The 27,035-nt window shown below is 35.0% G+C and overlaps 2 protein-coding genes across 3 annotated transcripts; both read left to right on the top strand.

Moving 5' to 3' along the window:
• The first annotated feature begins 471 nt into the window (after nt 1-471).
• LOC121739612 (carnitine O-palmitoyltransferase 2, mitochondrial) lies at nt 472-25,401 on the top strand. 2 transcript variants are annotated; one of them, XM_042132103.1, is made up of 9 exons: nt 472-1,157; nt 2,011-2,189; nt 2,288-2,558; nt 3,300-3,490; nt 3,649-3,818; nt 4,081-4,194; nt 4,603-4,898; nt 7,388-7,521; nt 25,381-25,401. In XM_042132103.1, the coding sequence occupies exons 1-8, from the start codon at nt 544-546 to the stop codon at nt 7,515-7,517; spliced, it is 1,965 nt and encodes a 654-aa protein (XP_041988037.1). In that variant the 5' UTR covers nt 472-543; the 3' UTR covers nt 7,518-7,521; nt 25,381-25,401. The 2 variants fall into 2 exon arrangements, with proteins under 2 accessions (XP_041988037.1, XP_041988036.1); XM_042132102.1 differs by lacking the exon at nt 25,381-25,401 and having other exon boundaries at nt 7,388-8,095.
• On the top strand, nt 18,821-23,365 carry LOC121739609 (protein retinal degeneration B). The gene is made up of 2 exons (XM_042132100.1): nt 18,821-18,910; nt 19,295-23,365. Exon 2 carries the CDS (start codon nt 19,329-19,331, stop codon nt 22,842-22,844), a length of 3,516 nt encoding a protein of 1,171 aa, XP_041988034.1. The 5' UTR covers nt 18,821-18,910; nt 19,295-19,328; the 3' UTR covers nt 22,845-23,365.
• Nucleotides 25,402-27,035: the final 1,634 nt, after the last annotated feature.

Below are 27,035 nucleotides of genomic sequence, written 5' to 3'. Positions count from 1 at the left end.
CAATTATGACTCCAAAGTAAATTGAACACATGGAATCTTTTACCACATGTCTTGATTGCAATAAATACCTCGATTATTTACATTTTCATCATTTTTTCGAACAATCTGGAAAAAAACGAATTTTCGTCATAGCTCAGGCGAAGAAAGAGACAGCGATACGATTCGACGTTTAAAAATAGAACTGTCTCTTTTATATAAATGGTTTTTCATATCTTTTGTTTCACTTATCTGTCAAATTTGTCAATGCCTGAATGTGATTTAAGTCGGAAAATAGTATGGACGTAACATATCTGTTTAAGTAGAATATCATTGTTAAATAGAGAAAACATAGAAATGGCTGTATGAGCAACGCTCCCTTTGCCTGTCCCGACCGGGACGAATAAAAAAAATATATATTTATGGAGAAGGAAAAGAAGAATTTTGAAGATTTGTAATTTTTGTTTAGGTTCAAAGATCATCTATTATTTTACTTTTTAAAATAGCTATTAAGTTAAGTGCAATTACTTTAAAAGGAGTATATTTTAATTACAATATATTAGCATAATGTTAACTATTCAGACTTTGAAAATATGTGACGGTATAGTTTTGAAAAAATCAAACTTTCACCGGAATTTCAGCAAGAAAGTGAAAAATGTAAAGGATTTCAACTATCAATATCTCCAAAAAAGTAAAGTGCCGACTATGCACTTTCAGAAGTCTCTACCTCGTTTGCCCATACCAGAATTGAGCAAGAGCAAAGATCGCTTTTTGAATGCTGTGCGACCTCTCATGAACTCCGATGAATATGCGAAGACTATTCAAATCGTGAATAGCTTTGCTGACAAAGAGGGTAAAACTTTACAAGAAACATTGATAGCTAAAGATAAAGCGAACAAACATACCAGCTACATATCAGACTATTGGTTCGATTTGTACCTCAGGGACAGAGTGGCCTTGCCTATTAACTACAATCCACTTTTGGTCGTGCAAAATGACACGAGACCCGAATACAATAATCAACTTCTGAGAGCTTCTAATTTGTTAGTGACTTCTTTAAGGTTTATGCTTTCCCTTAGAGCTCAGTTGCTTATCCCTGAGGTGTATCATTTAAATCCCAAAAAGAGTAACACACCTTCATTTTGGAATGTAACTGGCTTCCTTCCTGAAAGTTTATCATGGTTAGTATTATTATTAATCTACTAGCGACCCGCCCTGGCTTCGCATCGGGTATAAAATTTTATATAGCCACTGAAAAATTTATTTAAATCGATTCAGCAGTTTTGACTTGTATTCATTATTACTACCCGTGGCCCTCATTGGTTGGTACCGCTTCAAAAGCTACTTCCCGCAATTTTGAAATCTGTAATATCTTTAAAAATATTTATTTAAATCATAATATTATGCTGTAAAAGGCCATATAGATCTACATTCAATCAACAATGTATTTAAGTTATTTAATTGGATAAGGATTTTTAATGCTGTATTTATTAAAATTGCTTCAAAAATCATTATTTTGTCGTAATAAGAAAATGACAAAAAAATGTTACTGTGGGATATCCATAAGAGAAAGACATACACCATCGCATAGTTTTCTGTAGACCTTTTCAATGTATACAATAATTGGTACATTATTTTGATAAATCTCGTAGGATTCAGTCTGCGTTTGCATTGTAAGCGGAATAAATGTAATTATTTACGACATCACATTAGAAATCCCAACAATAACAGTATTTCTCCACTGTTTAATGAATTTTATTATACTTTATAGTCTATAGATATAATAACTTCCTCTTGAATCACTCTATCTATTAAAGAAAACCACATCTAAATCTGTTGCATAGTTTTAAAGATTAAAGAGAACAAAGGGACAAGAGGGAAAAAAACAACTTCGTTTTATAATAATATGTATACATAGATGTATATTATGTATGACTCTAATCAGTGTTTCCTCATTTAGAAATTAATAACATGTCTGAGTGGTACTCTGGTCTATATATGTAAATTTAATATTATAATACTTTATTATTTCAGGTATGGCGCCTACTTATTCAAAGCTTTCCCATTGGATATGAGTCAGTTTCCTGGACTATTTAATGCATCTAGAATACCAAAGATCAATAAAGATGTTATCTTCAGAGACCCAAAATCGAATCATATACTGATACAAAAAAATGGCAATTTCTATGTATTTGATGTATTAGACTCTGATGGTAATATGGTATTAAATAAACTTTTGTTAAATATAAAAAATAGTTTAAACTATATTAGTATAATATGTACATACTAATAATTTTTATTAACATTTTAGGAAACCTGCTTGCACCAACTGAGATACTGGGTAACATGGCTAAAATTATGAATGATAATTCACCAAAAGCTGAATTTCCTTTAGGAGTTTTGACTTGCCAGAACCGCAATGAATGGGCAAAACAGCGTGCACATTTAGAAGAAACTGGCAATGCTGAAGCATTGAAGCTGATTGATTCAGCCATATTTAATTTAGTTCTGGATGATGAGACAATGGGGGACGACAAACATAAACTTCTGAAACATTACTTGCATGGTGATGGAGCTAATAGGTAAGGATGTAAGAAAAAAAAAACTTCATTGTATGCCAAAACTAAAATAGCTAGTAGAATAACAAGTAATATCAGTTTAGTTTATGGATTTAAACTAGTAACATCACCCATGTGTGAGTGCTCGACCGAAGGCAACATGTTTGAACAAACAGCTCATCATGTTCTCTGGCAGGACGAAAGAACTACAATGCTAAACAACCTATTCTGTACATCTGGAGTTGTATACTATGGTGATCTTGTGGACAGCACTAGGAACTTCAAGCATTTTCGTCACACTTATTATTGGCAACAGTCTAACACAATAAATTAATTTAGCTCTAGTGTAGTAGTCACTATTATTATTAACATTTATTCCCGTGGTGCTTCCCTTTTAGTTCTTTGACTTTCACTGCAACTTTGTTCTGTCTTCCGCTTTATATGGGGAGGGAATCTAGAATTCTTCCTACTCCTATTTTCTTCTGATTAATTTCGCTGCGGGTCCCATAACAACTTTAGCATGTCCCTTGGGCTCCCTGAGATCATATCAAAGGGTTTTCGTGGTTGGATACTGCTGTCGATCCTAGAAACACAGAAGATGCAGTGGTGGGAATGTTTGGTGGGCTAAAGCCAGTTAAAAAAAAAAAGCAATATCAGTTGCTGCATCTGATATAATACAAATAATATTATACAGTTAGTAAGACAAAACATGTAAAATGTGAATGTTATTTTACATTAACTTCTATAATGAGCTGTTTATTTTAGATGGTTTGATAAATCTATCAGTTTAATTGTGACCAAAGATGGTGTGTCAGGTGTTAACTTTGAGCACTCTTGGGGAGACGGAGTCGCTGTTCTGAGGTACATAGAAGACATCTACGCAGAAACTGTCAAGAAGCCATTTCTAACTCCAGAATGTAAACCATCTGATAAAAATATAAGTGTCAAGAAGATGGGTAAGTAATGGATGATCAGTCATCTAGCTATAGCTTACAAGGAATAATAAAAAATTGTATTTTCATTGATAATTCTATGTTTATTGATAATGTTTCAAATTATAATTATATAACAGTTTTAGTATGTGCACTTCTAAAGTTTAAATAACTTTTTGCAGAATTCAAATTAGATGATAAAGCGAAACATTTTGTCCAAAAAGCTACTAAGGAGTACAGTGATTTTTACAACTCATTAAGCATAGATTATATTTTATACGAAGGACTAAACAAGGATAGAATAAAGAAGTTTAAAGTCAGTGGCGACTGTATAATGCAACTTGGTTTTCAGGTAAATGAACCATTTTTACTTTTAACCCATCAATCCCCAAGCGGCAGTCAACCGCATAACAATTGAAAATATGATGTTAATCCTTTACTTAAAGCAAGCAACAACATTATTATATAATTAAGATCTCTCAAAATGCATCAAATATTGTCATGCTATTTTGTATTAAAGAGGTTTTTGTGCGAGAAAATGTAAACAGCTGGGAAGACTCCCTTGGATAATCACAAAAAAATATAACACTATTTAAATTTTAAAACATTTTCAGGCAGCTTATCACCTCCTTTATGGCAAATACGTGGGCACATACGAATCATGTAGCACGTCGGCATTTAAACACGGCAGGACAGAAACAATGCGGCCTTGCACAGATAAGACAAAGGTAATATTTTATAATTATCTTTATAAGTAAATAAACCCCCTATATACTAAATTTCATGAAAATCGTTGGAGCCGATTTCGAGATTCCAATTATATTATATACTAGAATTGCTCGTTTAGAGATGTAACTAGCTATTTGACCGAGCTTGGCTTGGTATTCGATAAAACACGAATAAAATGACATTATTCGGATGATATATAATATACAAGAATTGCTTGTTTAAAGATATAAGATAATATAAGATTTATAGTGATACATATTACCTGCTCAGTTTAGGAGTCTAAACTCTAAAGTGGGTAAATATAATATTTTGTAACAACTACAAGAGTCATTTCTTTTAAAATATATTATGTAAAAATTCAAACAATCTCGATTTATTTTATAATATTTTTACTTTAACATTTACAGGCATTCTGTGATGGACTTCATACTAAAAGCAAAGCAGAGCTCCGTGCGCTGATGCAGGAATGTACTACTTACCATTCAATGTTGGTAAAAGAAGCGGCAATGGGCCAAGGATTTGACCGTCATTTGTTTGCGCTGATGAAAATAGCTGAAGATCACAATTTACCCCGTCCAGAGCTCTTTGACTCATACGCTTACAAGTACCTGAATAAATCTATATTGAGTACCAGTACATTATCCAGCCCAAATATGATGGGTGGAGGATTTGGTCCCGTCACCAAAGAAGGTTTTGGAATTGCGTAAGTTGTTTTCGAGGAACTTTGTAATCCATACTTAATATTATAAATGCGAAAGTGTGTCTGTCTGTCTGTCATCTCTTCACGCCCTAACCACTGGACCGATTTTGCTGTAATTTGGCATGGAGATACTTAGAGTCCCGGGAAAGGACATAGGATACTTTTTATTCCGAAAAAATGTACTGTTCCCGCGCGATAAACGAGTTTTGGCGCAACGGAGCTGCGGGCGTCATCTAGTTTCAAATATATTGGTTGAATGTGTTCACTTACTAAACACAAAGATTAATATTATTAAATACTAAATGTTGCCAGGGACTTTGTTGCAACGGAACATGTTTTTGCAGTTTAATTTAATTCCGACCATCCCTGGGCTCACTTCATAAAAATCATCAAAATCTTTGTAGCGATTTAACATGAGCAGGAAACAGACACACTTTTGAATTAATAACATTTCTATTGAATAATAACACATATTGTGTATGTGTATGTGATACTGGGTTATCTGCGACCATGTACTATCAGAGAAGTTGATTCCTAGGCAAATGGCGGACCTAAGTAATTTGGTCGCGTTAAGGCCCCTTACACACTGCGACTTTTATCAGCGATGCAGTCGCGATGCTGTCGCAAATGGTCCACCTTTGTCCTTTACACACTTGCGCTACTTTAAGCATCGACAGTCGACACAGTCGCGACTCGTGATACAGTAGCGAGGCTGTCGCGACGCAGAAGCAAAATCAATGCAGAAATCTATGGTGTCGCGCCGCGCGCGTGTGTATCGATGCTAACGCGCAACTGTATCGATACTAACGCGCGACAGCATTAAAAAACGCGCGACTGCATCGCTGTTAAAAGTCGCAGTGTGTAAGAGGCCTAAGCTTAGAACAAACCTACGCGTCAGTCACAGGGGACGCGGTACGCGATACGGGAGCGTCTGCAACGCGAAACTGGCCGTGCACACCTGCGCGACTACGGCGCGAACCGTCTAACTTCATTTGTTAATGAACAGTCACTGAAGACGCGCGACTTTATCTGGTGTATGCTGACTGTTGTGGTACTGACATCCTCATACTTAATAATATCAGAGTCCGATGCGTCGGACGGACGGACATGAGGGTTGCGAGGTGCTAAGCTTGCTTTTGATTTGGAAGGTGCAGAGGAATAAAACACGTCTACAATGGTCAAGTTGAATTAATTTAAGCGCCTACCACACGTGCATGCTTAACTACAGATTTGCTTGCGCATGCCGGCTTGAACACTGAACATTTGTGCGTGTAGTTAACTGTAGTACGCGCAAGCTCCAAAGTTTGTCTTGATGGTTTTTAAACTTGCTTGAAATTCAGGCATGCCGTCGTGTAGAAACTTGACTGCGCGTGTGGTTGGAAGTCCAGTGTTCAAGCCGCTCTTTGTCAGTCAAAATATGGTGTTAAAATGCGCGCACCCTGCTATAAAATGACAGATTTACGTACATATAAACGTCAGTTTGCAACTGAATTCATTGAATTATAAAAATCTGCTCGCTCTGTGGAAGATCAAATCGAAAGATTGTTCTGACAGGAATAAAAAAATACGCGTATGAAAAATATATTTTATTTATGCATTATCAATTTTGTCACTAGCAAACACTGGAAAAATTAAAGCAGAAGAAATAGTTCTTCATTGAGAAACATTGTTTATACGCCGGCGATCTCGGCAAGAATGTGGCTTGCGCATGCATGTGGTAGATAAGTCAGTCTTACATCTTTTCTTGCGAGAAGCATGCGCTAGCAAAACTGTTCAAGCATGCACATGTGGTAGGCGCCTTAATATCATGACACAATCTATCAAAACGTCAACAAATCAAAAAATCATAATCTAAGGAGTTGTAGAAAATAATATAAAAAAGGTTTTAAAATCTTTTTTAAAACCTTTTTTATAATAGTATAGTTATGTACACTTCAAAACACGCGTCTGACAACTTGACGCGCATGTTTCGCTTTGCCGACGCGAACATTTCGCGTCGCGGTCGCGTAGGTGTGCACGGCGCCATAAGATTACATGGGCAGCGTCCGCCGCGCGGTAGACGCTACCGCTTCGCAGTCGCTTTGGTCGCGTAGGTTTGGCCAAAGCTTAAGCCAAACTCATGCGACCGATCACAGCTAACATTGAATTGACATTTGCCGACCAAGCGACGTAGATCTGTCAACTGCCTAGGAATAAATTTCCTCGGGTTACATACAGTTCGACAAGGCTTTATTTGAACGTGGTGATAAAAGGAACTAAACGCTTCTATCATAGAAAAACGTAATTTTTGACATGTGTTTGACAATTCTCCTTTACCAGCATTGCGCTCCCGTCAATGTCACCCGGCCACGTTCAAATAAAGCCTTGTTCGAACTGTACATGTAGCATACTACCCTCACCGTCATAATATGGTCAACCCAATGTAGAGTTAACCGTCAACAATATCGACTTTATGTTTCGGGCTTATATATATATATTTTTTTTTATTACAGATATTCGGTGTTTCCCGACAAGGTAGGCGCGGCTGTAATAAGCTACAAAGACCACAACAACAGCACACATTTCGTGGAGGCCTTGAACAAAATATTTGTTGACATAACAAACCTATTGTCTGGAGAATAGTTTTATATTGATCTAATAAGTATAACATAGAAACATTTTACCTTTAAAGCAGTGGTACTTTTTTAAACACTATTTGAACTTGGTGTCGCGGGCTGCAACGGACATTATTTAGGGTTAAAAAAATAATGTTCTTTAAAATTTGCGATTTGAAAGTGGAAAAAAATTCACGATTTTCACGACGACTTGCCGACGCCGACACCGGCAAAATTGCACAATTTTTCCGGTGGGCATGAAATTCTAAATGGTATATTTATACGCGGGCCACTGATAAAGTCCCTGCAGGCTGCATGTTGAGTATAATAGCTAGCTGCTTTAAAGTGTTAATTTTTATAATAAAACAACAAAAATATTTATTATATTTGCATTTATGATTTACTTAATATACAATGTACAACACACACGAAAGTAAAATCTTATTAATGATGTAATTTTATAAAAAATATATATGTTACAAAAGTAAGTGATAATACTTTAGGGTATGTGTATTGTGTAGCGCCCCAGCATCACGAGATAATCCCCTTCCAAAGGAGAAAAAAAAATTTGGTCTTTCAGCACTGCTATTTTCACAGTGAACTCTCTACAAGGAACACACACACCCTAAAGTATTATTTACTTTTGTTACACTTTGTATAGAAATTCATTGCATCAGCAAAATAGTCGATAAAAATACTCAACTCAATGAACATCATCATTGAATTTTTTTTTATGAAATAAGGGAGCAAACGAGCAAACGGGTCACCTGATGGAAAGCAACATCCGTCGCCCATGGACACTCGCAGCATCAGAAGAGCTGCAAGTGCGTTGCCGGCCTTTTAAGAGGGAATAGGGTAATAGGGGAGGGAAGGGAAGGGAATAGGGGAGGACAGGGAAGGGAATAGGGTAGGGGGTTGGGCCTCCGGTAAGCTCACTCACTCGGCGAAACACAGCGCAAGCGCTGTTTCACGCCGGTTTTCTGTGAGAACGTGGTATTTCTCCGGTCGAGCCGGCCCATTCGTGCCGAAGCATGGCTCTCCCACGTATATATACCATATACTAATAACCACTATGTCATGTGATTGTTAATAATTATGTTGGATACAATGTAATGAATATTGTATTTTTTCACACAAATTTTACTCACGCGTTTTGTATTTGGAGGGCATATTAAATCATTGTTATAAAAGTTTACAACTATTTCTACACATTTTTAAAAATAGCATTTATTTACAACTTGATAATTCGATAAGTGTTAAATAGTTATTAAATATTATGTATTTGTGAGCAAATTAAACAAAATGTAGGCTAAGGATTGTGCCTTGAATGACCACTATAACTTGTTAAAAATGTTAAAGTATGTTGTACCCATTAAATAAATTCTGTAGTATGACTAATATTGTATGTTATCATTAATATGACGTAATTTTATTATTGTTGTGTTTTCCTAGGCGATAGACTAAAGAATAGATTTGCAAAAAAACCGGCCAAGTGCGAGTTGAACTCGCCATGAAAGGTTCCGCAGCAGCTATAAGGTTTATTTTTATGAAATTAAAAGGTTTTTGATTTATTTTTATTACTAGCTGTTGCCCGCGACTTCGTCCGCGTGGACTTCAGTTTATAGCGCGCGATGTCAACAAAATTGGTATCAAAAGCTTTAATAAAAAACCCTGGTACCTACCCCTTAAATCAAAACAGCTGTGCAGTGTCAGTAGGGTTGCTGAGGATTCCTCTTCCGCTTCCTCATAATGAGGAAGTTCCGCAATATTTTGGGTTCCTCAACCGTTACCGCATCCTCATAAATAAAAATAAAAAAATCCTCTTCCGCTATCGCTTCCTCAAAATTTAAGAGGAATTTATGAGGAATTTCACTGCGCATGCGCGTCGCGTATCCATCTTGTTTGTGTGCGTGTGTTGTGTATGTTACTGAACTCCTGCTTAATTGCTGGACCGATTTTGATGATTCTTTATTGTGTGTGTTTTGAGAATGGTTTAGATTCATAGTATGGTCCACTGGAAAATGCCCTTTTAATTATTTTTTGTGTAATGTATGTACCTAGTTATGGATAGACAGAACAAAGACTTTTGGGTTGGGTCCAAGTAGTATTTATAATTTCCTATCATCCTCTTCCTCATCCGCTTCCTCTTCCGCTTCCTCATCCGCATCCTCTTCCTCAAAAAATATCCTCTTCCGCATCCGCATCCTCTAAATTTACGCGTGAAAATTTCTCTTCCTCCTCTTCCTCCTAATCACTTCCTCAACAACCATATTGGTGTGCATATAATATTTAAATTTTTTAAATTAATCTTTATATTTTATGCCAAATTTTTAAGCTTATTTAGCCCCCCAATTACACAACTTTACCCATAAACTATTTATCATTGATAGGTTTAAGGTTACGTCACTGCATAGATAAATTTTCACCCCTTTACAACGCTTTTTTTCAATAAAAAAGTAGCCTATGTCCTTTCTCAGGCTTTAGACCAATGAGTTTCTAAAATACTAGAGTAGCAATGTCTTACAAAAGATTCTCAGAAATGCGTAACCACTTTTTTGTTCAAAAGACAATGTCAAGTCATATATTCGTTATGTCATTATGTATGTGAGATATGCCTGCAGGCATCTTCGAAGTGGCAACGCGTTGCTACCGTAAACTTCCAATCTAGTTACGTTAGTAACATAGAATATCATTGCTTTAAACTATCTGTATACAAAATTTCAGTACAATCGGAAAGCGAGACAGACAGACAGAGATACTTTCGCATTTATAATATTAGTATAGATTTCAGTTGGTTTAATGAAAGTTAAAGGGGTTCGAACATTTTTGTATGAAGTCTGGCATATCTAGCCGCCGGCCATTTTGATTTTTTCCGAGCACAATAAAAGTGGTATATTTGAATAGAGGACACTCATACAAACAATAAATGTAGTATAATATGGTATCCTAAAGTGTCACGTTTCCGAGATATTTGGAAGTAACGATCGCCATTTGTGTCCTTTGTACTCATATAGCGATCTTTACTTCTAAATATCTTGGAAACGTGACACTTTAGAATACCATGTTACATAACATTTTTTGTTTGTATAAGTGTGCTCTATCCAAATATACCACTTTTATTATGCCCGGAAAAAATCAAGATGGCCAGCGGATATATATGCCACAAAGGTTCGTACCCCTTTAGGCTTACCATTTATGACGTATAGAAACTAAAGGGTTTTCCAATAGGGACTTGACATACTATAATTATGATGGCTTAATAGATAGAAAATTTAACATAGCTGTTAATGTTTTTCACAGAAACATAAAATGGTAAAAATATTATATTATTTGTAAAAAAGGGGCGGGGCCTGGCGCCATTTTTTTTTTGGATTTTGGATTTCTATTTTTGACAGATTTTTGCCGAGTATCCAGTGGTTAATTTGTGGACGCACCCTTTCGCTTAACTTCGAACTGTTACTGTCATTTTAATCATTAGACAACATTTTTATCATAATGAAGTACACGAACGAACAACGTCTGCAAATCTTAAAAATTTACTACAGAAATTCGGAGTCGGTTGCCGCTACTTTAAGAGCGTTAACTCCGATTTTCGATCGTAATTCCCGCCCTAGTAGACAGACAGGTTGGCCATGATTATGGATTATTTTGGTTCGAATTAGAAGATATGGACTTAGCATGAGGTTTCAATAGGACGGCACCACAAGCCACACATCACAAATTACAATCGATTTATTGTGGTTTATTAAGTTTGATGAGCGTGTTAGCTCAAAATATGGACCAGTCGATTAACCGCCTCTTTCGTGCGATTTGATGCCTCTAGATTTTTTTCTTAGAGGCTGCGTAAGTCGATGGTTAAGCCGACGCCGTTGGAAGAGCTCAGAGCCAAAATTAAACGCGAAATAGCCGAAATGTGTGGCAATGTCATACAAAATTGGGTTCAAAGAATCATCGTTGCAATCGGGCCTGCGGTGACCATTATAGGCGAAATCGAGTTACATTAAAAATGTTTTTATTGTACCTACTTCAATTCGATACTAGAATTGTTGAAATATCTCAAATGGTTTTAATTTTATTTTAAAAAAAAGGTGTCAAGTCCTTATTGGAAAACCCCTTATTTGCTAGATCTCGTTCAAACTACTTTTTGTTGGTAGTTTTTATAATAATGTACCAATATACAAAAAAACAGCTGGTTAGGATTCCGTTTTAGGGTACCGTTAGTTGACTACCAAGGTATGTTGATTGGAGAACCAGAAAACGGAACCCTTACCAGCTCATTTTTCGTATATTGGTAGGTTAATAGTTATATAATTTAAGAGTAACATTGTCCTACAAATAGAACAATCCATATTTTAGGACCATCAAGTCAAAGTATGAAATCCTTTCCATCTCTGTTAGCTACTAGATACTTTCAAGATTTTTCGCAGATAAAAATGTTGTTTGTCTTACAGTGGCGAAGGGTGAATATTTTCGGAAGGGAAGCCGGAGTAAAAAATCTACTTACGAAAACGCTCAGCACTGATGTTCAACAATGTTCGAGTTTCAAGTTTGATAATGATGCCTTTGAAAAATGCCTTCTGAGTTAAGTTGTATGCGTGACGGCACATACGGTCATTCAAAACTAAGTTTGGAAAACGAAGTTTCCTTCGACAGCAAATAATCTGTCAGACAACAGTCTCAGCTGTACGAGTCAAAATTAACAAATCACAATACAAATTAATTTAAATTCGCGACACTGCAATCTTCTTAACGCTAGAATAAAATAACATTCGACATTTAAACACAAAACAAACAAGTTGTTTACAAACACTCATCCGCCATTTGACTCATAACAATTTTACTTCATGAAGTTCATCTTTTTCGCTCGCACTTGTGCGTTGCTAATTAACCTTTCTCCGTAATAACTCGCCGAGTATCGGCTTATTTCCGAGTATATTGGCGCATGGTAGAACGAGACAGAACATGACGATCAGTTCACAGGAATGAAAAGGACAGATGCTTACTACGAAATATCGTTGTATGAAGAAATAACCCGCTAATTTATCGGCTTCTATCGGAGATGGCCTGCACGTTGCATTGCCTATATAAATTTGTAGGCGATTAATTATTAATTTAAACTATTTCAAGTGAGAGAAAAATTTATTGCATATAAAATTTTGTAGGCGTTTAGTGAATTCAAAGTTTTTTAAGTATGTAAAATATTTATTAGATTAAAAATGTATTTGGCCCATAGATTCGATTTTCCAAAAGGGAAGCCGACGGGAATCGGGTTATATTATGGACTCTTCGCCACTGTTGTCTTATAAAAATGAACTCACAAAAAATTAGCTTGTTAGTACTAAATCAAAAAAAATGTTCTAGGGTTCCCTGACTATTAGAGATGAAAATTCCCCGGAAAGTTTCCATTTCTAAGGAATATTTCCTGAAAACTTTCTGAAAATTTCCAAATTTGGAAGTTTTGAAAACTGTCATTTATCTTATAAAGACAGTTGTGACGTTTATTTTTAAATGCAAATAACACTAAAATTAGGTACTTTTTATAGTTTTGATTAAATTGAACATACTATAGGTATAAAATATGTGATATGAAAGCAGATTTGTCTACTTTATTATTTAGTCGCATGAATTAGATATTTTTTATGATAAATATTGATCTAAGATAACATTATTTTCAAACATATATTGCTCAGGTTGACTTTGCTTTACGCTTTTCGATTTTTTTATATTAAGTATAATTTTTCTTTAAAACATATACTTAAAATTGTATTTTTTAAATAAAAACTAGAATAGTTTTCTAATAGTAATACAGAAAATAACATTTTTTGAAGTATAAGTGTCTCTATTAAGGGTCGAATTAACGGCTAAACTTCTTTCTAAAGTCAATCAGCTGATTTGATCTTACTCATACTTATATTAAAAAAAATACGTACCTATTGAATTGAGTACCAGATGAGGTACTCAATTCAATAGGTACGTATTTTTTTCGTCGGTAAAAATTACTATTTTATAGAAAAAAAACCATTTTTAAAAAATTCGCAAATGTTCCTGGAAGTTTCCAAAATTTCGGAAACTTTGGAAGTTTTCACGGAAATTTTCCGGTAAACTTCCTGAAACTGTCCAAAGTTTCGGAAACTTTCCGAAATTTTCAACACTACTGACTATGGGGCGTTTGGAGACCCCTAAAATTAAAATAAAACCATTTTTGTATTAATGCGGTTCATAGACTAAGTAGATATACTTACCAAGTTTCAATGAGAAAGTGGCTGTGACATACGGACGGACAGACAGACAGACGTGACGAATCTGGGTTCCGTTTTTTGCGATTTGGCTACGGAACCCTAAAAACAAGAGAAGATTCATACATTTTTAATTTATATTAAGTCGTCCCTAGTTATTCCAGGCTGCGTAGTAGAATTTAAGTGAAATCATTTTAAATATTTAAGTACCCTAAAATCTAATTTTAACATCGTTATCTAGATAGTCACCCTGAAAAACTAGGAACACAGGAAAAATAGAGTAAACAAACATTTGAACAACTTTACGCCATCAATTTCTTCCACATTACCATATTTTGGCGTATCTATACCTACCCCACAAGGAATAATAATAATATAACTTACTTTACATGATTCTTCTATTAAGTTCAATTCTGAATCTATTCTTTAGTCTTACATCTGATAAAAATGTAATTTTGTAACTATGTTTAAGTTTAACTGTAGTTTTAACTAACTTATAAGGTTGGGTTGTACCAACTAACTTTAACTATAACTGTATCTTTAACTTTAATTACAACTACAGTGCAAAATGTCAAATTAAATTTAACCTCCGCTCATACGTATATCTGAAAATTTACATGTCACAGTGTTATATTTTTCCTGTCGATTTTTACGGATAATTCAATTTTTTATATCCCGTTACCTGTAGCTTCAATAAAAAAATAAACGCAACAAACATCTGTGAATTTCTCCGGTTAAAGTTATGGTTGAAAGTTAAAGCTAAAGGACGCCATATTTAACTATAACCATAACTTTAACTTAACTTAAACCACGCCTCTGGTGCAACCCAACCTAAGGTTGGGTTGCACCAGTGGCGTGGTTAAAGTTAAAGTTAAGGCTAAAGTTATGGTTATAGTTAAGGCTAAATTTAGCTTTAACTTTAACCTTAACTTTGACCGAAGAAATTGACGGATGACAGCGGGTCCAACAAGGTTATAAATGGACGTGGGCGGGGGCGCTGCTGGTGAAGGAGAACTGTCAAAAATGGCGTTTTTGTATGACAGCGTTAGTTCCTTTTTTCGCCACATGCATTTAAAACCTTGTCGAGGTCTATGGTTATGGTTAAATATGGCGTCTTGATGGCGTCCATTTTTAACTTTAACCAAAGATTTGACATTTTGCATTGTAGTTAAAGTTATAGTTAAAGTTACAGTTATAATTAAAGTTTGTTGGTGCAACCCAACATTAATTTAGCTTTAACTTTAACCGGAAAAATTGACAGATGACAGCTGGTCCAACAAGGTTATAAATGAACGTGGGCGGGGGCGCTGCTGGTAAAGGAGAACTGTCAAAAATTATGGTTAAATATGGCGTCTTGATGGCGTCCATTTTTAACTTTAACCAAAGATTTTACATTTTGCATTTTAGTTAAAGTTAGTTGGTGCAACCCAACCTTAGACTGTGTTGCACCAGAGGCGTGGGTAAGGGGGGTATTACATTATCATTTATATTGGATCATTTCTATGATCATATTATATAGGATCCAATATATATGATCATTTGATCATATCTACATATTACATTATCATATTTCATTGATCCTATTTTATGTCATATGTGGTTTCAATAGCCAATGGAGAGCGCTAACGCTGACAGGTATTGACGTCAGAGATCTCAGAGAATTCGATTTGTCAAAAGACATCGTCATTTTTAATATGGCTTATTTTTTGTTATTTCAGCAAGATTATCCAAGTATATAATTAGAAAAATAATTACATTACATTATTTAAAACATATTAACGAACAAGAAATTAAAAACTCTTTTTTATATTAAATAACTGGCAACACCTATTTCTATGACCGTATTGGATCCAATCTCTCAGCAAATGTCAAAAATCTATGATCCAGGAAGAAATGAATCATATGTCTATATTACATTAACCAATATCATTGACTCAATGATCTCGGATCCAATATATATGATAATCTAATATCCCCCTAAAGTTAAATTTAAATAAGGTAAATTTAACTTCTTTATCCTTAACTTTTCCCGGAGAAATTGACAGATGACAGCTGATCCAACAAGGTTATAAATGCGTGTAGCGGTGGCGCTGCTGGTAGAGGAGAACTGTCAAAAATTGCGGTTTTTGTATGATGACAGCGTTAGTTCCTTTTTTCGCCACATGCATTTAAAACCTTGACGAGCTCTATGGTTATGGTTAAATATGGCGTCTTGATGGCGTCCATTATTTTTTAACTTTAACCAAAGATTTGACATTTTGCATTGTAGTTAAAGTTAAAAATAAAGTTAAATTTACAGTTAAAGTTAGTTGGTGCAACCCAGTCTTAGAGCAGCATTTTATATTATACACGAAAAAGAGAATTAATTATTAAAACATTTTATTAAAGCAATTGTGTATTTTTTATTTCTATATCGATAGTCGATACCTACCATATAATATATTTTAAGATGGCCTATGATTTTAAGGTACTTAAGTATAGTAATTATTTTAAATTCTTTTAAGAATTCATGTAAGAATTCATGAGTAATATCTAGTAGGTATGTACCTAATTCGTACCTATTACTACTGATTAATCGTATACTGGTTAACTATAAAACCCCTGGTCCTGATTGCCTAATATCTAGAAGGTAGGTACATATCTAATTCGTACCTACCTAACTAGTTAATCTTATACAACCTACTGGATAACAATAAAACCCTGAATGCCCATGTCGCAGTCGACTGGTTAATAAAGCCATTCAATCAAACAGCTAGCCCTTTGACTGAACAACGCCATTCAATCACACGGCTGTCGGCTATACTACAGCTACTGCTAGATGACGCTTAGCCAACTGGTTAGATGGTAAATTAACTAAGGTGACCAGCTACTGCTAGATGACGCTTAGCCAACTGGTTAGATGGTAAATTAACTAAGGTTAACTAAGGTGACAAAAAAAAAGTTTGGTGCTATTATTACAATTTACACAACCGTAATGATAACAAGCAGATTAGCCCGTCATTGCGTGGCCATTTTGTGCTTATTTTCATGTGCGTTTATTTTCATGAATATTTCTATTTGTCGATTATTTCGAAGCACATTATGATACAGGAAAGAAAGCATAGCTGGGCACCATTAATCAAATAGTTAACTTCGTTAATCGTTAATCCGTTAAAAAAAATGTTAGCTTCGTTAAACGTTAAAGCGTTACATTTCAGACGAATTAACGCAAGTTAACGTTAATCGTTAATCCGTTAATATTATGTATGATTTATAATAACAAAAAGAAATCACTCTCTCTATAAGCACCGGCGCTGAGTAATAAAATGTTAAAACGAAACAAATCTCTTCTCACTCGCATGCGCTTGAAAATGTATCTAGTATTGTTTTTATATCACTCGTTGCTGCCGTGCCGCGGCGCCGCGCTGCCCGCCTGCCCGGCACTTGTCGTTTCATACTAACTGTCTGAACCTGTTTTCGCGCCGCGCCGCGGTGCCGTGCGGTAAATAGTAGGCGGAAGAATTGGATTAACGATTAACGGACTTCTGCATATTAACGGAAGTTAACGAGTCCGTTAATATTTTTAAAAGTTAATCCGTTAATCAAAATGTTAACTTCGTTAATTAACGATTAACGGATTAACGAGTTAATGCCCAGCTATGAAAGAAAGTCATTTAGTTCATGATATCGATAAAATAATAGTTCAAGTAATGAGAGTAAAGAAAAAAGAAAACACACGTAAATAGCTGTGCAATTTTTGTAGCCAAATTATTAATTAATGTGACATTTTTAGCACTAATGCCTTATATAGCACGAATAAGGGATTATTAAACTTATAAATTATCTTTTTAGCTTACAAAAATACCGATTGAAAAGCCCAAAAAACGTTGTTCAAAACTTACGTTTTTAATGGTAAATCCCCGTGTTTGAGGCATTCTTTGGCCATTCTTATGGTTTATTATTTAGCGTAACCACAAAACTCAACAATATCTAGCATCAAATGTTACTTGAAATATGCAGACCGACTCCTTTGTTATGTCCTAGTAAGTAGGACATAACATTACACGCTTTTGACGCTTATACACCGATATAAGGCTCTCTCCAGTCTATTTAGTACCTCAATGGTCGTGGCTGACGTGCTATTCGACCACAACGCGTTGTGGTAATCGAATAAAACCATGACGCGTTCTGGGCATTTAAAAAAGCCACGACGCGAATTCATGTTTTTTTTTTTATGAAATAAGGGGGCAAACGAGCAAACGGGTCACCTGATGGAAAGCAACTTCCGTCGCCCATGGACACTCGCAGCATCAGAAGAGCTGCAGGTGCGTTGCCGGCCTTTTAAGAGGGAATAAGATAATAGGGGAGGGTAGGGATGGGAAGGGAAGGGAAAAGGGGAGGATAGGGAAGAGAATCGGGCCTCCGGTAAACTCACTCACTCGGCGAAACACAGTGCAAGCGCTGTTTAACGCCGGTTTTCTGTGAGAACGTGGTATTTCTCCGGTCGAGCCGGCCCATTAGTGCCGAAGCATGGCTCTCCCACGTATACACTAGGCCGTTTTCACTAGAGCCACGACGCGAATTTCGCATCGTGGCCGTTTCACTATGACCACAGTCCACAACGCGTTGTGAGCCATTTTTTCGCTCACTGAGCGTTTTCGGTCTTTGAGCGTAACATAATATTATACACTCCAATATAATAAAGTACCTACTCTGTGAGTTGTGACTCCAATACGGTACCGTACTATGAATACTGCCGGTTACGTTCCGTTTGATGCATTACATTCCCTTTATTATATTATGAAAATTTTAGGAATAATATTGTAAAAATTTTAATTTGAAAAGTTTAAAACATTAGATTTATCCTGATATATCTTTTCTATAAATTATAATGACTACGATAGGTAACCAATTCTTAGAAACCATCAAAAGATATCAAAAAAGTAAAATCGATTAAATTCTGAGCTGGCGCTTGTGCCGACTTGAAATATTTTGCCTTCGTAAATGTCAAAGTTCACTGCTGACTGCTTGTGTGTGGAGTGGTGTTGTCTGTTGATTACAATATTTCCTCAAAGAAATATATAAATGGGGAGGCTTACGCCAAAAGAAGAAGAAGAAGAAATATATAAATGTTTGATTTTATTGTGCAAACTTTAAATATACCTGTTAGGTATACGTGTTTTAAGTAGTGACAATGAAGATAAAGGTAAGGCATTTATATGCAATTTTCTAAAATGTACCTATAACCGAAAATTTAATTAAATTTGTTGCGTAGAAATGTAATTAAGTCTTGAATATTTTCCGGAAATAGTTCTACAAATTAAGCACAAAAAGTTCGACAATTGTTTTCTTACAATCGCTAGAAAAATTGTTTTACTAATAATAAAAATATTACTTGCCGATTTTCGCGTCTAGTATTGTAATCAATAACAAGATTTTCTTTACATTTCTATACAGCTTCATTGAGTAAGCATAATAAGAATCAAATTAAACAAAATGTAATTCCACCTGTTCTAAGTTTGCTTTATATGTAGATTGTAGGTATTTTAATAAAAAACAATATCTCAGAGTTTTTTTTAATTTGTTACAGAAACTTCAGATTCTGTTTTAATAAAAGAGTAAAAATGTTGATCAAGGAGTATAGGATACCTTTGCCCCTAACAGTTGAGGAGTATCGCATCGCTCAACTGTATATGATTGCTAAGAAAAGTAGGGAAGAAAGCTCTGGAGAAGGTAGTGGTGTTGAAATTATTGTAAATGAACCTTATGAAAATGGCCCAGGAGGAAGTGGCCAATATACCCAAAAAATATACCATGTCGGTAGCCATCTTCCTGGATGGTTTAAGAGTTTACTACCTAAATCAGCTTTAACAGTATCGGAAGAAGCATGGAATGCTTATCCATATACAAAAACTCGTTATACATGCCCATTTGTAGAAAAGTTCTCACTCGAAATTGAAACATACTACTTTTCTGACAATGGCCACCAAGAAAATGTTTTTAAATTAAAGGGCAGTGATTTGAAAAACAGAATTGTAGATGTTATAGATGTTGTTAAAGATCAACTTTATGGTGCTGATTATATTAGGGAGGAAGATCCAAAACTGTTTGTCTCCCAAAAGTGTAATAGAGGACCTTTAACAGATACATGGCTCGAGGATTATTGGAGTGAAGTTCAGGGAAAAACTCAACCTTTGCCAAATGGAAAATCTTTGATGTGCGCTTATAAATTATGTAGGGTGGAATTCCGATACTGGGGAATGCAAACAAAGCTAGAAAAATTCATTCATGATGTAGCATTAAGAAAAACTATGCTCAGAGCGCATAGGCAAGCATGGGCATGGCAAGATGAGTGGCATGGGTTAACAATGGATGATATAAGAGAAATTGAGAGACAAACTCAGCTAGCCTTACAGAAGAAAATGGCTGGAGAGGCAGGTGAAGAAACTGATGTTTCTGAGGAAAACTCCAAATCTCTCGCTGCCACAATGAGTAGCTTGGAAAAGAATGAAGAGACTGCAAGTCCTCAATCAGTCAAAAAACATGACATTGACAAAAGTGTTCCAGAAGAATTGAGCATTGACGGCACTCCAATAGCATCCAAAAGTCCATCAAAAACTAATACAAGATCTTCATCATCTGGTTCTCTCAATAAAAATGTTAGTCAAGGTGCTAACTGGAGAATGGAAACACTTGTTAGAGAATCTGAAACGGAAACTGGTTCAGAAGATGAATTTTATGATTGTGAATCTACATTTAATAAATGGTCTTCCATGTGTTCCTTAGATGAAGCAGATATAGATATATCTCCTAGCCAAAATGAAGCCAATCAAGAAGATAGTATATTTAACCCAACATTCTTGAAAAGAGTAACCTCAGAAAGAGGATCCCGCAGGATGCCAACTTTGCACAGTCATCAGAGCATGGATGGCTGTCCTGATACACCAGTACACAGTACCTGTTCAACTACAGTCCTAATCCTTGTGTTTCATGCAGGAAGTGTGCTAGATGCAAATGTTGACATGACTGCTAAGAAATCTGATGTAACTACATTCAAAGGAGCATTTGAATCTGTTATGAGGCAGCACTACCCAACACTTGTAGGTCATATAACAATAAAATTGGTTTCATGTCCATCTATTTGTACTGAAGCTCTTGGTATATTGTCCACACTAAGTCCATATAGTTTTGACTGTTCACCGTCAACAGTTGAAACCCCATCACTTACAAATGATCTCATTCCAATTGGTGCTATTCCACTTATTGCTACATCTTCTCCAGAATATTGTGAATATGTTACAAAAACAATAAATTCAGCTAATATTGTTTACAATGACTTTATCAAGTCAGAAGATGGTAAAGGTTTTAATGGTCAAGTGTGTATTGTGGGTGACAGTATGGGGTCAGTTTTAGCATATGATGCTTTATGTCGCTCCTTGCAATATCAATCACGACATGACAGTGAAAACAGCATACTTGATACTGAAATCACTATTCCAAATGAGCCCACTGAAAATTACATCAATAAGTCTCATCTTCAAGCTCCGACACCCAGAAGAAGATCCTCTACCGCAAGTGATAATCAAACCAAATTGGAATTCGAAGTAAGTGATTTTTTCACTTTTGGTAGCCCATTATCACTTATATTAGCATCTAGAAAAATGTCAGATGACAAAACAAAAGACATTATAAAACCACCTGCCCAACAAGTTTATAACCTGTTTCATCCTACTGATCCTGTTGCTTCAAGATTGGAACCTCTTTTGTCTGCAAGATTTTCAAACTTGCCTCCAATCAACGTTGCTAGATATACAAAATATCCTTTAGGAAATGGACAGCCATATCACTTACTGGAGTTGATACAGAGTCATCCAGCGCTTTTTGGAGATCATTTACAGATGCCCCCTACCCCTGTACTTAGAAGGCTTTCTGAAGCATCTGTTCAGAGTACTGTAAGTGGGCTTGTTGATAATATTCCATTGATTACCATGAATGCCCTTCAACTCAAATGGTGGGGATCAAAGAGACTGGACTATGCTCTATATTGTCCAGAAGGATTATCTAATTTCCCGACCAATGCTCTACCCCACCTTTTCCATGCAAGTTACTGGGAGAGTTCTGATGTGATTGCATTCATTCTAAGACAAGTTGGTCATTTTGATTTAGCTTTATATAATCAAGTCGACGATAAAGAGAGTTTGATGTTTAAACCTGGACAAGACAAAGAAAAATGGATGAAAAAGCGTACTTCAGTAAAACTAAAAAATGTTGCTGCAAATCACCGAGCAAATGATGTTATTGTAAAGGAAGGATGTCCTCAAACATTTACAGCTAGATTCATGTATGGCCCCTTAGATATGATAACTCTAACTGGGGAAAAAGTTGACATACACATGATAAAAGATCCTCCTGCTGGAGAATGGATCCTTCTGTCAACCGTCATGACAGATAAGACGGGGCGAATCACGTATACCTTGACAGACAAGCAAAGTGTGGGCTGTGGCATTTATCCTGTACGGGTAGTTGTCCGAGGTGACCATACAAGCTGCAACTTCCATCTGGCTGTAGTTCCACCGCAAACAGAATGCGTAGTATTTAGTATCGATGGATCTTTTACTGCCAGTGTTTCGGTCACCGGGCGCGATCCTAAAGTGAGAGCCGGGGCGGTGGACGTCGTTAGATTCTGGCAAGACCTTGGATATCTGATATTGTATATAACCGGTCGACCCGATATGCAACAAAGAAAGGTCGTATCGTGGCTAGCCGAGCATAACTTTCCTCATGGCTTGGTATTTTTCTCCGATGGATTTTCGACTGATCCCTTGGGTCACAAGGCGGCTCACTTGAACAGCCTCATCAACGAGCACGGGGTCATTCTTAGTGCAGCGTATGGCTCGGGAAAAGATATAAACGTCTATAACAACTGCGGTCTGTCTCAGAAACAGATATATGCCATAGGTCGTATAAGCAAGAAATACAACAATATGGCTACAACCTTGAACGATGGCTACGCCTCGCACCTCGCGGACCTGAAGCAGCCTGGCGCGGTGAGACCAGCTCGAGGAAATGCTCGCTTGCTCGTGCCTCGAAGACTCTTGGCGCCGGTGAGTACTTCTGCGCCTCGAAATCGACGTCAGTAATTTTTGACTTTGCAATAATAGTTTAGCACGTAGTTCAATTAATATTTTTGTGTTTAGTAAATTTTTGGGACTTCGCTATTGGTTCCTAAACATGATAATTATTTCTCTTATTAAATGTGTAAGTGAATTCTTTCCATTAAGCTATTTATTAAATATTAATTATATTTAGGGAGGGAGATCTATGTATAGATTCTAAGAGCATAAGTTGTGCTAATGTGTTACAATATTATAATCTTAATGTCACCAAGTACCTAATTGACATAATATTATAAATTTAAAAAATCTATATCTACTGGTTATCTAATTCTTACTTGGTTAAATGTCGATATGCTTAGTGTTAATCTTGAAAACTACTTATAAGGCTGGGAATCTCTAAAACTTTTTCAAAACATTCTAGTCCTTACGCAAAGTGTGGTCGTCTCTTTTATAAAAGGTGTTCTGATATTAATACGTATATTTTACAAATAATTAAGCATCAAGTATTCCTAGTATGTGGACTAAAATATGTATTTAATATTTATAGAATTATTGCTTATATCTTTAAAAAATAATCATCTCTATAATAATATTTTTAATATTGCTATCATAAATCTGCGAATATTAGTAATAATGGGAATTAAATTCTTCTAAATACTATATCCATTAAAATAAATTATTATAAACTTAAAATATTTTTCCTGAAAAATAAATTTACAAAACGGATTAGAAAGATATAAGTACATACCTATAGGTACTATAAGTTTGGACTTTTAATATGTTTGCCAAGCATTTTCGATTGGTTTATAAAGTAAGGTCTGCCCTTCAAACATTTTTTTTTTATTAAAATAGTTAAAAATGAGAATAAAACGAGGGTAGAAATAAACAATTTAATGAAAATCCAAAATGAACTACTGTCTACTATTTTTTTTAACAATGCTATAAAATTATATGTGCCACATTTTATGAAAATTGGCCCTGTAGTTTCAGAGCCTATTTAATGCAAACAAAAAACAACCATATTATGAAGACATCTCCTTACTATATTTTCTATATTCAATAGTCAATACCATTCAGACCCAGGAACGTAAACAACTTTTTGTTTATCGGGATTGCACCCCCGTACACCAAAAGCTCTAAACTATTAAGCCAGTACAAGACAATATCATGTATCTAAAATATTATGCATGTGCATTGAACTTGTACATAAAATATACTTTCAGATTTAGCATATTTACAAAAATACAGGGTGCAATTAAACCTACCGGCCAAATTGTTTTTAGGGGTTAGGTATCATTACCGTTTAACCAAGTTTAGTGTTTAGTAAGTTAAGTGATTATAAAAGAAAAAATACGTGTATTTTATTTTTAACAAGGATCAATATATCAATATATCGAAATTTGGCCGGAAAGTTTAATTGCACCCTGTATAATATGCCTGTATTGCATATTACTAATTAATAATTATTATTATTATGTATTAACCCACGGGCCACGAAATATGAACTTACACATTTTATGATATTTTGCAACTACTAGTAATATATTGTATGATTGGTTTAATCGAACTTGTTTGATGTCCCGGGATAAATTGTTGCAATTATTAAATCAGGAGAAAGGTCATAGGATGTGTCTTCATTCTTCAGCAGAAGGTCGTTCATATTGGAGTACTAGGATATTTATTTAACTTCTATCAAAGACTCAGACAGAAGATCTTTTAATACTTTAATCTACATATTTTAAAAATAAATAAATATTATTTTATACTTAATTGTATAAATTACAAATAATAATTATTAAACGTATTTTTTGTTTTTCAAAGTTACATCGTCCAAGCTAAGTTTGTCTACATTTTAATACATTTTCTAGAATCTTTTTATACGTAATGAAGTATTTTATTATAATACTTATAGTACTTAAGAGGATTCCACACCGCCCTTTTTTCCATACAAACGTTGTCCCCTGTTTCCTCCCTGGATAATGCTAGTAGAGTTATAATTTTTTTCCTGAATATCTACGGCCACTAATACAATGTCCCTATGTTTTCTTTTTTTTCATAATTTAATTATTAAATAAGATATGAACGTTCAAAAACCCAAAAAAATGGCCAGATTTTCCACTGTGTTCAAACGTCCAGAAAACAGATTTGGCTAAATTATACAAAAAAAGCAAAACATAGGAACACAGCTCAAGCCTTTTTTTAATCTTTAATGAAAAAAGTACTTAAATCGGTTAAGTTTTGGAGAAGGAATCAGGGGACAACGAATCGTTGATTTTCTGGATTTTCTGCAGTTGTCTCTATCGCGTTCTGCGGTATAGGCTTGAGGTAAGGGAGACAGCTATAGATATTACACGTACTTTTTTTTCATTTCTCTAGCCGCTGTTGTATCCTCTTAATAGGATTATAACATGATAATAATATTATGATTTATAATTAAAAACAAGATTGTATTACGACGATTTGTAAAGAATGCTTTAATTATTTAAAATAAAACTTTGTATGTTTTTCATAAAACTCATCGTGGTACCTAGGTACAGGTGTAGGGATAAATTATAGTAATTATTATTGTTAATGAAAATTATTTACTTTCATCTGTATGATAGATAACCTATTATAAGATGAATTGTTTCTTTTGTAAACAATGACTTTTCTAATTTTTGGGGTCGTATTCAAATGTTGACTCAAAAACTTTTAATTCAGTAAATAAACAAACTGGCCAAGTTCGTGTCAGACTATCAAACGAAGGTTCGTACATTTTTTTTTAACATGGGGAAATGCTTTACGCATCCCCGGCAAAATTGGGGATATCGGCCGGGGTATATGGGACTCCTGTCTACCCATTAAAACCCCATGGTGATCCACTCATCGCTGAAGGCAGAGTTGCGGGTACGATAGAAGTTAGAACCTACCGCAACTAAGGTTCGTACCTACATTTATACAAAACTAGATGATGCCCACAACTCCGTTGCGCCAAAACTCGTTAATCGCGCAGGAACCGTACATTTTTTCGGGACAAAACTATCCTATGTCCTTTCCCGGGACTCAAGTTATCTCCATGCCAAATTTCAGCAAAATCGGTTCAGCAGTTTGGGCGTGAAGAGGTAACAGACAGACAGACAGACACACTTTCGCATTTATAATATTAGTATGGAAGTATGGATGGATAAAGAACAAACCCCTCTTAAAAACACATACATATTCTCTCTTTAGTAACTATAAAATAAGTTTTAATAGGCATTGCGGGTAGATTTATTTTTTAAATTCAAATAATTGCATAACACTGTAAGTTAACTGTCTATTTTCACAATATTTAAGTTTAAAATTAGTCATTTATCATATTCTCTATTTACTTCTTCTTCTACATAATTTTTATACCCTTATATTCAATTTGTGGGCATTGCGGGTAGATTTAAATTTTTTATTTTTTTTACGATGATTTTCAATTATTTTACTACCTAATATATTATCAAGCATTCCTTATAAGTACATTTAATTATAAACTACAAGTAATATTTATTTCTTAGCTTTACCTTTTTATTTTTTAGTGTCCCTATTATCTCACCGGAATAGCTCACTTTATACATAGTTTATAATATTTTCAATTTGCAGTAGGTATTAATTTCAGTACCGACAAAACCTAGTACCTATGTAGGAGCTAGAAAATCACCGATCTTTATTTATTAATATTTCGTATCTCTATTTATTATTATCTGTTTTAAGTCTGGCTTAAACTAAAATTCTTACCTATTTCTAAGTGTTGTGTTTGTAGTTGTAGTCATTTTAAATAAAGTTCTAGGAAAATATCTTCTAGATAATTATGTATAATAAAACGAACATAGTCTAAAAATAATATTACATCTACTAAAACTAAACGTTCAAAATATCTGTAGACTCGGCTGTAATAACACGGCTGCGTCGTAATTACGTCACCAGATATCGAATCGTCTTCATATATTTTGACCGGATACAAGCGTATCAATATGCGTTTTCTAATATCAACGTAAGTCGGCAAGAATTTATGAAACAGACGCTGGGAACTATTACGCCAAGAATAGAACGCAACAATGCTCTATAGTCTTACCTATAGTACCTATAACAAGCGTAATAAAGATGTGAGAGCGTCGCTTTTGATCTCACGTTAGATTCCGTTGCTTATATTTTGAACAAGCGCATGTCCTAAAAAGACAATTTAGAACATCCTTTTTGTCAGACGTT

Source organism: Aricia agestis, chromosome 2 (assembly GCF_905147365.1).
Source record: "Aricia agestis chromosome 2, ilAriAges1.1, whole genome shotgun sequence".
Lineage (NCBI taxonomy): Eukaryota > Metazoa > Arthropoda > Insecta > Lepidoptera > Lycaenidae > Aricia > Aricia agestis.
Note: the sequence above shows the minus strand (reverse complement) of the source record. Positions and strands in the feature narration are given on the sequence as shown.

Excerpts from the sequence above, each read along its gene's own strand:
- LOC121739612 (XM_042132103.1), top strand. The coding sequence starts at position 544 with ATGTTAACTATTCAGACTTTGAAAATATGTGACGGTATAGTTTTGAAA. Across the intron at positions 3,491-3,648 it reads TATAAGTGTCAAGAAGATGG|AATTCAAATTAGATGATAAA; the intron begins GTAAGTAATGGA and ends AACTTTTTGCAG. Across the intron at positions 4,195-4,602 it reads CTTGCACAGATAAGACAAAG|GCATTCTGTGATGGACTTCA; the intron begins GTAATATTTTAT and ends TAACATTTACAG.
- LOC121739609 (XM_042132100.1), top strand. The coding sequence starts at position 19,329 with ATGTTGATCAAGGAGTATAGGATACCTTTGCCCCTAACAGTTGAGGAG.